The sequence below is a fragment of the Rhinolophus sinicus genome, linkage group LG13 (genome assembly GCF_036562045.2).
Source record: "Rhinolophus sinicus isolate RSC01 linkage group LG13, ASM3656204v1, whole genome shotgun sequence".
Classification (NCBI taxonomy): Eukaryota; Metazoa; Chordata; class Mammalia; order Chiroptera; family Rhinolophidae; genus Rhinolophus; species Rhinolophus sinicus.
In genome coordinates, this window is record NC_133762.1 from 20,849,853 (window position 1) to 20,862,023 (window position 12,171).

At 35.2% G+C, this 12,171-nt stretch overlaps 1 protein-coding gene across 2 annotated transcripts; it reads right to left on the reverse strand.

Annotated features, from left to right (window-relative positions):
* Positions 1-427: 427 nt before the first annotated feature.
* SPO11 (SPO11 initiator of meiotic double strand breaks) lies at positions 428-11,912 on the reverse strand. 2 transcript variants are annotated; one of them, XM_019748565.2, is made up of 13 exons: positions 11,782-11,912; positions 9,775-9,888; positions 8,428-8,516; positions 7,950-8,016; positions 7,610-7,718; positions 7,176-7,259; positions 6,075-6,111; positions 5,626-5,735; positions 4,671-4,770; positions 4,328-4,365; positions 3,308-3,384; positions 1,057-1,168; positions 428-547 (listed from the first exon to the last, which is right to left on the reverse strand). In XM_019748565.2, the coding sequence occupies exons 1-13, from the start codon at positions 11,910-11,912 to the stop codon at positions 428-430; spliced, it is 1,188 nt and encodes a 395-aa protein (XP_019604124.1). The 2 variants fall into 2 exon arrangements, with proteins under 2 accessions (XP_019604124.1, XP_019604125.1); XM_019748566.2 differs by lacking the exon at positions 9,775-9,888.
* Between the last annotated feature and the right edge of the window lie 259 nt (positions 11,913-12,171).

The following is a 12,171-nucleotide window of genomic DNA, read 5'->3' on the forward strand; positions in this document are numbered from 1 at the left end:
CTAAGAGGAAACTGCCAGACATTATAATTCATTTGCAACTTCTCAAATTTACGTTATTATTATTTTTGTTACTAATATGATATTTCATGCTTTAACATTAATTGTACTGTAGAAAGTAAGTAAAATATTTTTGTAGACTTTAATAACATGTAGAGAATATTTTTTTCAAATAAAATTTAAAACTCAGAATAACATTCTTTTATAATTTACTCTAGAACATGGGATAGAAAGCAGTCTCTATAGAGAAGGATAAAATAAATCCTTCTAAAGAAAATTACAGCATTGGTTTTGACAAAAATCAATGGAAAATTATTTTACCTCTGGAATTATGAATATGTTTTTTCCACAACAGTATCTACTAGTTAAAAAAAAAAAAAAGAAGAATGCGAATCCTCTTGCAATCATGAGATATATTCTGATATATTTTTTATATCCAGCCTCCAAATTTTAATTTGTTGGGTAAGTAAACTCTGGAAAGATAATCGGATGATAGGAAGGTCAAAGCTTGAATTTCTGCCTTCATTTTAGAGTCTGCCATTATTTCCATCTGTCAAAAAAGGTAAAAATATGAGTCATACCAGAGTCCTTTGTTATAATTCTGTCAACTCAACAAACTAGTAAATCTAGACTTGTTTTTTTCTCCAAAACCATGGGCAATAATAGCCTTTAGGGTCAGCCAGAATATTCTAGAGGTGCTAACAGCTAGAAAATATCAGAGGAATACCAAGTGTGGATGCCTTCAATAACTAGGCATGGTCTGGGGTCTTTATAATTTCTTTCTCTTTTTTCCCTTCCTAAACTATGGTAGAGCCATAGACAATGGGTATATAACTATGATAAGGATAAAAATAGATCAGCTCCATCCAGGTGATCTTATCTATTAGCATTAATAATTCCATGTTTCCACAACCATGCACTCCCAAACAACACCCACCTTAGTTGTTGGTTACATAAAATTTCAAAGAAGTTTGAAATTCAAAATATTATGTGAATAGCCACTACTGAAGTAAAAGGTCATTAAAACATACAACACTTGAATTTTAAAAAGAAACATACTTCTTTTCTCCAAAATGGTTGGCAAGTAACATAAGGTCTCTTCAGGATACTGTCAAGTTTCATTTGGTCCCGTTTTGTCAATGGAATTAAAGTATCTTTAGGTATATTTAACCTGGAAAAAAATAGATGAAAAAAAATCAGTAAGGCAAAGTACTCCTATAACTTGAATTATGAAATACTCGTATTTATTGTACTAGTTCAAAAACTCAGAAATGACAGGTAAGAAAATTAGTACAGCTCCACCTTTTAAATCCAGAATTTGGGGAATCTGGCAGGTCCTAGACCAGCAAGGGTTACATTCATAGTGGAAGTCTGTTCTAAGTTCTTTTTGTTCACAGCTCACTCACAGGACGATGACAGGAAGACAGACATTAGGTATAAAATGCCAATAGCACTAACATCATGTATATCAACACCAAGGCAGCCCCCAGAGCTCCACATGCGTGGCCAGCTGCGAGATTCTCTGTGGGGTTTTAGGTCCCATCAAGTACTTAATTCTTTGTAATTCAGTGAGAAGTCTCTGGGCCATGGAAGTTAGATCTCTCACTTTTCACTGTGTGCACATATGTGCACACACATACATACACAGCTATCTAGCTTAAAAATTTTAAAAAGTAGAATGTAATTTTATTTTGGTATGTGTTTTAAAAATAGAACATGAGAGGTCAGGATTTATGGTGTGGACTACTTTTTGAAGTCACAAATCCCGGATTTTCTGGGAGAGCTCCAGTTTCAAATAGTCTTTTTCAGTGTCCCCATAATTATGACCACTTGCTAGTGGCAGCTCCTGGATAGCATGACAATTTGATTGAAAGGGAGGATTTCCCTTGAAGCCATGTTTGTGAAGCTAGCACACTTTTTTTTCTTTGATTGCACGTTTATTTTGGAGTGGCTTTTGAGAGCACTAATGGAATTTATGAGTTGCAACTAGTGTTTCTCTCAGTCCTCCACCTTCATAATTATGAGATCATTTGGCTTGAATTTGTGTTAGAAATGATATTCATACAAATAAATCACCCCCGAGGGATTTTGACACATAATACTAAACTGAACAAAACTCTGATTCACTAGAGTGTAAATATTCAAAAATCAAAAATTGAAAGTTTTCTCTTGTGCCCTCATTTTGTAAGAAGTGGCAATCGCCCCAAACCTGTTCATATTCCATATTTAAGAAATAGGCACCTGTTACCAAAGTTTGCTCACTGCTTAAAGAAATCCAATAAACATGTTTAAGTTCATTGTCACTGGCCAATCAAAACAATAATAAAATATTCTTAAATATCACATAAGTAGAGATGAATAAAGGGATGACGTCCTGTGCTATGGGATAGGTGGGCTCTTACTCTCCAGGGAAAGAGAAATAATTAACCTATCCAGAGGGCAGTCAAAGCCTTAAAAATGTGCATACCCTTTGACCCAGCTATTCTGGGAATCCAGCCTATGGGACTAATTAAAGCTGCAGGCGAAGATTCAGTTACAAGAGGGCCCATCAGAGCACCATCTATCAGAACAGACATTTGGAAACCACCCAAATGCCTGACTTTGAGGGATCGGCTGGATAAACACTGGTACATGCAGAATTTGAACTCAGTGATATAAGGCATTAAAATGAGCTCTCAGAAAAGAAATGTATTTATTGATATGGAAAAGGGATCTCACCATGTGTGTGAGGAAAGGAGATTACAAAATAACATTAGAGTATGATCCCATTTTTGTGAAAAAGCTATGACTATGCACAGAAAATAACCTACAAGGGTAAAGCTGTTCATCTGTAGGTAACATCTATTACTTAGTATTGTTTTCTATAATGAACCTATACAATAAACTCACCAAACTTTAGGTTCCCAAACTTTACATAATCTTAAAATGAGATTTCTTATGAAATTAAAATTTTAAATATTTGATAAAGTTGATTCATACGTTAACTGATGTTGTCAATGATTACCATTTAACTAGATTCAATGTCTTATACTAAGTATAAAAAAATTACAAAATATTTTAACCATAAAGGTAAAACAAAAAATGTTTTCCAGCGAACTGAAAGTTCAATTAACCAAATTCATTTGTGAACTATTTAGTTGAAACAGAAACATTAAAGAATTTAATTCATAACTATGTAATCCTGAGTCATAATGAACAATGTAAATAAAAAATGTTAAGAGCTTTTCCTCATAGTGACTTTTGAGGCTTATTGTGACACATTACAATGAGTCATTATTTTAAATATCCCAGTTCTACTAAACTGTCTAACCTTTTAATATCAGAAGGGAGGAGACCAAGCCATCTAATAGCTGGAACTGTGAGATTATGGGCTTCAAAAGACATAGACTAAAATCAAAAGCAAAAGCATATTAGGTAAGGCTAAATTGCAGAGAACTAGAACACTTTTTTTTTGCAGCCAATTTTTTTACTTATTTAGAAGAAAAAGTACTAAAGACTTCACACCCCCAGAGCCCAACAGAAGTAAGAAAATCATCTGGTGCTTCCTTAAACTAGTCTTTCAGTGAAAGTTGTTTAAACTCTGTAGTGTTTCTGGGTTGATTTTCTATAAAGCAAAACCAGAAATGAACCTCTTATCTGTATTTATTATTGTATTACTGTGATTCCACATCTGAACACCTTGCTCCACCATCCTTTGCATCCTCTATAAACATATGTGTACATCTGGGACACTCAACGTGTATACCAGTGGCTCCCAAACTTTACCCTGGGTCAGAATCACTTGGAGGGGCTGCCTCTAGACATCTGGATTTAGGAGGTCTGGACAGAGACTGAGACTTGCATTTCTAACAAGTCCCCAGGCAATGCTGACGCTTGGGTCCAGGACCACACTTTGAGAAACACTGATGTATGGCAGTTGCAGTCTACTGGTGAAATTAGGTGGTGTTTACATTTCTCCTTATGGCAGGAGAAAGGTGAATTGGCAAAGTCAGAATTCAAGGCTACATGTAGTTTTATCAGAGTATATTTGGCGATCAGACAATGTTGGTACCCTGAGGCCCAAGGTTACTTGAGTAGGCCGGGAGTGGAGGATAATGATGCCTCCTGCCCACAGCTAATTCCACTCTGTCATCTGTGGTTGCACTGGTCATGGTGGAAGCTGGAATTACAGCTAGGGAAACAGACTGGCGTTAGACTAGGACAGTAGTTCCCCTCGTACATTTTGGGGGCCCTCTGCTTACTAGGCGCTGATAAGTAAATGCAGAACTAACCCCAACAAATATAAAATATCTCAATAGTGGAAAAAGGAAAAATTCTTTTCTATACTTACCATAGATCCATACTTATAAATGCACATTATTTCTATGCCTGTTAAAAGAAAGTTAACTTTAAAATTAGACTTCTTGTATATTATAGATTAGATAATTGGCACTCTCAAATTATATCCAACATCTGCAAATTTTGTTTTTGTGGCCATCACCAATGAAAAATTTATGGTTCCGTTTAATATGGCTAAATTAGCAATAAATTACTTCAAATAATTAGTCATTAATCTAATAATTTTAATCTAATAATCATATTCTTTAAAAATATTTATGGAAGTGTTCTAAAATCAGAAAAACACAACAAATGATTTAATTATGATTGTTTCAAATAGTCCAATGATAAATTACCATGTGGATCAGCATCTACTAGAGTGAAAATGGGGATGTGAAATGTGTCCCACAGCTTCTTGATTAAAAGTCTTGTGTTCAGATCAGGTACTCCCTTCCCCTAAAAGCAAATTTTAAATTATGCACTTTAATTCCAGTAGAACGAAATTGATAAAATTATATCCTTATTTTATTAATAATTTAAAAGTTAGTTAACATCCTGCTTCCTCTCCAGGGCAGCTCTCCTCACTGCTTCCACAAACATACCATATCTCCCCAACATCGTACTTATTGTTAACCTAAAAAGCCAAAAGAATTTTAAGTAGATGAGCTTTTCTCCTTCAAAAATCTAGGTCTTTATAAAGATCTGTAAAAGAAGAAGAAAGCCAGGACAGGGGAGGGGAACCTGATCCATTCTGTTATTCTGCCAGCATTCCACCCACCCACAGCCCGAGCTTCCTTCCTTTATTCTCACCTCTTTCTGTCCTCCGTCCACCGCAGGTATCACCCACCCCTCCAGTTTTACGAACTCCTCCCACATTCCCCTGTAGCAGGAAGCTGACTACCCTTTGCTAACTGATGCCTGTAGTTCCCTGTGTTACCTCAATGTATTCCTCCATGTTCTTGGCTATTCTTTAAACATTTAATGAAGTTCTCTGGTACACAAACCTGAGGGAAACAAGGAGCGGATCTTGTCGGTCACCGTCCCCGTGGGAATGGTGTGAGGTAACACCGTGAGCCTGTGCAAACTCACTGAGGTCTTAGAAAATCGTTGGTCTTTAAGAATCAGGACCATCACCCTGATTTTAGTCAGATTTCAGATGTTTAAATAAACACCTTGGAAATTCTTGTTCTATAACCCCAAAGGATGCATCATATTGGTAACAGATTGCTGTCCAAGGTGTTTAGACGATGTCATAAACCCCTCTTACTGATCACCGTTATTCCTGGATTCTAAGAAAGGTAGATAATATACCGTAACCATGATGCATGGAGACACTTTGCTGCAAAAGTTGTCATCTAGGAGTCGTTGAAATGTCGCGTCTTTTTCCACAATTAATAGAAATTTTGCATCTGTAATTAAATCTGTGAAGTTAAGGCTGACAAATTTAAGGCAAGGGTATTTCAATTTAACCACCAACTAATTAATGGTGCCATATAGATCAATTCAAAAGCAGCTATCGATATAGTATTTTCATTTTTACCTTCAAATATGTAACAGATATCTTTTCATATATGGAAATATCTGTCTTTCCTACTAGATAGTGAGCTCCTAAAAGAATCCTACAGAAGGGCCCATGGTGTGTTTATCTTGACCACTGTAGGGTCTAGCTTGTTGGTAACACATTAGAAGGTTTGATTTATCAAAGCAATAAGTGAGTGAACATTCTAGAAGTTTAAATAATTTTCCTATTCAAAGGATACTCCGAATTCCTTGTATATTAGATGGCACAGCAACAGCCTAAGTTAACAAAGACAGTTTTTATTTTAAATAAAAAGAAAGTATAACCACATTTTAAAATTTATCACAAAAATCCTATATTTTCATTTTTAAAAAATATGCCTGTCATCAGAGGTTTATGCCTCAGTAAGAACACAGTAGGAAACAGATTTATTCTTCAGTAAGAAAACAGAACACATGACCCAAACTACTTTCCAGCAGGTAAGAATTTCTTGGAAACTTCGTGGATCTGCATCTTAAAAAAACAGAAACCGGAGAAGGAAAGACTGACTTCTTTATGCAGGATCTCATACCGCGTTATAAGACCTTGCTGGACAATCAGCCCTAATGTGTCTTTTGGAGCAAAAATTAATATAAGACCCGGTATTATATTATATTATATTATATTATATTATATTATACCCGGTCTTATAGTAAAATAAGACCGGGTATAATATAATATAATATAATATAATATAATATAATATAATATAATATATAATAAATATAATATTATATAATATATAATATAATAAAGACCAGGTCTTATATTAATTTTTGCTCCAAGACACATTAGAGCTGATTGTCCGGCTAGGTCTTATTTTCGGGGAAACACGGTAGGTGTCACCTTCTTCCTTTCCAAACTGGTAAGTTGGTCCTTTCCATGCTGCTGTGCTAGTTTAGTATTATGTACCAAAGCCTATGCTTTCTTCTATATGTACCAAAGGTCTTCTATGTACCAAAGCCTAGCAAATAGTTTAGTTTTAAACGTTAATTTCAGAACCAGAAAATGTTATGAAGAGTATATAAATAACCATGCTAAAATGGTCAAGCCATGCTCCATCTGAAAACAACAGTACATTTTAAAAGGAAATGTGTACGTTTTTTTCAATGACATTTGACACAAAGGGCATGTTTTGAAACTATGTAATGTACAACATGGTAAAGCATATACTTATTCATCCTTCAGTTTTATTTTAAAATCTTAAGCTCCAAACTACATAAAAAAGCAGGAAATAAAACACATTTCAAAGACAAAGGACCGAAAGGGAGTTAAAACATGTCGAAACATTAATGATGCTTACTGTTGCACAGCTACAACTCACTTTGGTGCCGCCTTCCTCGATATACCTTAAATTGCCAGCAATTAAACCTTTCGATGTTGATAACTAAAAAAATAATAGACATTTGAAAGCTTTTTCACGAATATATTTTATACTGCAGAGTCACTCTTCATGTTCACCTGCTGATATATATTTTTTAGCTTAGGTTGCAATTTAAGAAATGAAAGACAAAATATGTCAGAGTATTTAGGAATGAAAAATGTTTGGTAATTCATCTAATTTGGTTCATTCATCCAAGAGAATATATTGAGAATAGTTTATTTAAATTTATAGTGAGAAAAACATAGTACCAAAAAATATCAATAGAAGGCACACTTCACATGTATTCTTCTATTACAATTTTTATACAAACGGTTTGTCTTAAAGTAAAACGTTTTGTATGAAATGCTACTTACTATATGTAAACACCTCCTCGGCACTTTTAGCATACAAGAAACGTCATTGATAATATTGTCCACGATGGCCTGGTTACCAAAGAGTTGGCTGTCAGTGTAATATATGTCTCTAGGAAAATTTAAAACATACATTTTTAATTAACCATATTCTCTTTGAATATGACAAGTATTGGAGTATTGTTTGCAGAAAGCTTTAACTGGATGAAACACCCATATAAATAAAGTAACCTATTACTCATAGTTTAGTCTTATGTAACTTTTCAAAACATACAATGAAAGTTAATTTAACTGAATCTCGTATTGCCTTTTAAAGAATAATTGACCAGAACAATGTATTTACCTTTTGGTTGCATAAGTGTTGCTCTGTACTAACTTATAAATCATGGACAATATTTTAAGAATTAGAGCTGGAAAATAAGATGCAACAAACAAGTTACTCATCATTTCTTTTGGCAATTCAAAACATACTGCTATCAAGGATTTTAATTGTCCCCAGTTACTTTCCATACATTAAAAAAATTACCTTTCCAAAATAGAAGTGTTAAGTACAGAATATAATTGTCTGAAGAATCAGATAAAATTAATTGCTAAATGAACAGCAAAACTGAGAGAATACATTTCCACTTAGTCATGCACCTTGAAAATTTTGGAATCACAATTTACTTCCATGGTTATGAACAATGCAAAATTCTATCAATTTATTTCAAGTATAAGGGTGGTCTATTAAAGAACAAACAAAATTATTTAACTAGGAACAACTAAAACCCAGAAGATAACTGAATTTATTTATTACTAAAAGCTAAGAAAGATGAACTTACCAAAATTTTTAACTGATTTTGGTGAATCACTTTTGATTTTTCTTGTGGTACAGTGGGATACCATCTGAAGACCCACAGAATCTTCAAACCTATCATTTTATTTAAAGCAAGGAAATAAAATAAAAAGAATTAATTTCTGAACACCAAACAATATACACTTAATGTCCTCTTCTGCATATCATTTAAATCTACTTTTCAGTATAAGCACTAATGCTTTAGGATAACCTAAGTTATAAGCTTAGATAATTCCAGGTGGTAATTAGGTGATTAGTTTTGTGACATATAGAGGCACTAAAAGAAAGTGTTTAAAATAAATGAACTATAGACCTTTGATTATGAAGTGTGTGTGTGTGCATCTGTGTATTTCCTGGGAACACATTTAGTGTATATGAACTATTTTCAAATATTTCACAATTTTAGTAGCATTTTGCTAATTTTAATAATTTTCTCAATAACTTAATTTAATAAATTAATTTTTTTTTCCCCTGATTTACCTCCAAAGTTACATTAAATGAAATCATTTATACTAGGTTGTTAAGTTGAAATACCAAGCCTGTCCTAAAGGTGGCAGAAAGCACCAGGCAAACAGGCCAGGTGTCAGCTGCTTCAAGGCTTGATGCATCTTGCAAAATATGAAGCAAAATATGATTCAAGAGTTTACGTTTTATATTAATTATTTGAATAAAAGAATACATGGTGACTACGGAGTCTCGAAACTACTTTAATTCTGTTTCTGTGACTCTAACTGAGAACTATTCTTGTAGTGTTTTTCATTATTTAGTGGAAAGATTCTACAGACTGAGGATCTCAGAAAAACAAACTGTGTAACTAGGCTCCAGGATTTTGACAAAGCTGTATGCTGATTTTACCCTCTTGGACACATAACTTAGCACGGGGAGATCAGTTAGGAGAAAGAACCTTTGAAATGTGCTCTGTGTTCAAGATCCATTCATTTTGGTCTCAGTATCAGGATTGGTTGTAGGTCCCCTGAGCAAGTGGCAGTGTCGATGAGAATTTCCCCCTTTGAATGTTGGAAAGCTTAGAACTAAGTTTGGAGCCTATTTTTAGCAGGACTGTAAGTTTTTATCATTTACATTTTGAATTCTAACCTTTTTTCAGTGCTCCATATTTTGTTCCTACCATTGTTTTCCCTTTGTCTTATCTTTCCTACCTACTTCTAGTTTATTTAACCTATTTGCATGGTATGTATTTTGTAAACTTCCTTAAATCCTTTTAGGCAGGGTAAAGGCAATAAAAAGAATGAAACCTGACTAAAACTCTAACATGAATAAATTCAAATAATGACATAGATACTGTATTTAAAAATAAAAAATGCAAAATGCCCACTTTATATTTTCCCAACTTGATCTGTTGTCTATTGTGAATGCAGGTGCTTCGTTTCTTGCCAAGCTTGTTATTATATCTTGGATAATATTTTCTATAGATGCAAGAACCTCAGAACTGAAACAATAAACACACCATGATTCAATCTTAATTCTAAATTAGGCCTTTACAATATGTAACATTTTCCCAGATCAATAATGAAATAACTTTTTGTTTCACTGGTTATTTTTTTTAAGACTAAGTAATCCACATCAGTAATGATATCTCCCACTAAATTTTGACATATTCAGAGGTACTGCATTAAAACAACTGTACTTACAGTGAAATTTCATTTGCTTGTAATTTCACTTTTCAAACAATTACCCGTTGAAGTAATATCTCTCTTTTAGATTAATAACTAGACAATAGAATTTATAAATATATTTCAATCTACTTTTCATATTAACCTACTTAAATACAAACACATTGGCTTGAAATACTACTGATAAATGTTTTAATTAAAAATGATGTAACATTGGCTTTGAATTCAATTTCTTTCCCAAAAATGCAATGCAAAAATATTTCAAAAGAAATACTTCTTGTTGTAGCACATTGCCCTAATTGATCTCATGCCTTAAATCAGCCCTTTTGAATTTTAGTGATACAAAAAGAAAAAAGTTTAATCACTACCATGAAAAGATTTGTCAACTATTACACCACTTTACAGCAAACTATTAAGACTTAGCCCAGTTTTCTGTCAGCTGACTTTTAATTTCACAAGCCATCAGCTTCAAAAAATGTTCAGTTATAAATACCATGAGCATATTGCCTAGGATGGGAAATCAAATCTAAAAAATGGGCAAAATGTAGATTGTTCTAATTTCCACAGGAACTTGCTTTCATCGGAAATGCATGCATCAGAAAATAAATTTTAAAACATTCACTATTTTCTAATATCACAAGATAAAAACTGACTCATATCTCATTTATTTTTTTTCCAATTGAAAAAGAGTTGCAGGATAATATTGACCAAGTTTAAGATACAATCAGATTAATTTACATCTGAAATGTAAACAAGGGATATGTACTCCCTTCTTTCCCTCACCCTCCTAAATTCTCCCTCAAACTAAATCCTTATGTAAAAATTTGTTTGCTTGTGGGTTTTTTGTTTTGGTTTGGTTTTTTGATAGTTGATTCGGGCTTAAAAATAAAAGACAGTCGTTTGTTTAGGCTGAAAAACCTTGCTGATAAACCAGAAAAGGAGACCAAGGAAGCAAAACAACAGAGCATTTTAAGTAAAATTTGGCAATAAGATAAACGTATTTTCTGTAGTTAACTCCAAGTTGGGTAGCTGGAGAATCGCTGTCATTGATTTTATCAGGACCACATTCTGAGCTAATCAGCTAACGCTTTAATTAATGTTAAAGAAACCATTTAAAATATATACATTGTCTTCCAACGCAAGAAAACCGTTGTCTTAGTATAAACTACTTAAAATGTTGACTTCCGTGTTCATTTTGATTAAAAACAAAAACACGAGAACTCACAAAATTCATTTTCTCTCACTTTCTTCCCCACCTACCACCCCCGGAAATCCTTCAAGTTTAAGCTAAATTTTTCCCCAATTTTTTTCCCCACACACAATGACAAAATCAATCTGTGCCCTAAATTCCCTGACCTGTAAGGAGCTGAGGAAACCTGCGACCTCAGCGGTGGGACGCTCCTGGAACATTCTAGAAGTGGAACATTCTAGAAGACACCAGGGGCTGTCACTAGGCTTGTTTGAATTCAAAACAAGAGTTAAAAGTAGAAAAGGGAAAGCGCGCTAAGGAAGGTGCTTTCTTGGGGTTCAGGGAGGGTAGGCCAAGGGGACCCCTCTGTGGCCTCAACACCGGGGAAGCAGCCTTTTGCCTCCTAAACCCCGGAGAGAGGAAGGGGCACCTGGACATTTCCCCGCAAAGCCCGGCCAGCCCAAGGACAGTTCGCGCTTTCTGTTTCCCAGGCACGCGCGCCCCAGCGGGTCCCTTATACCTGGAAGCCAGGTGCGTCCCCCCGCCCGAGGGCTCCTGGCCACCTCTCCTCAGGGAGGCCAGCAGGGAAGCCCTGTGCTGATCCAAAACCTCGAAGAACGAGACCTCAGGCCCCATGGGCGCAAAGGCCATGAAAACAGACAGCAATGCAAAGCTCCGAGAGCAGGAACTCCACTTGTCCCCACAGGGCTCTTCCCCGCACTTGCAGGGCGCACTTACAGACCTGGCAGCGCGCCTTTCCCGCCCTTTCTGGCTGAGGATCCGCTAGCACATGCGCACACCTCACCCCTCGCGGCGGGATGTACAGGCGCATGCGCAAAGCCCCGCCCACTGAGTCGCGTGCGCAGGCGCTCTGGGCTCCATCAGGCCGTCCCACCGGAGGGTCAACGTG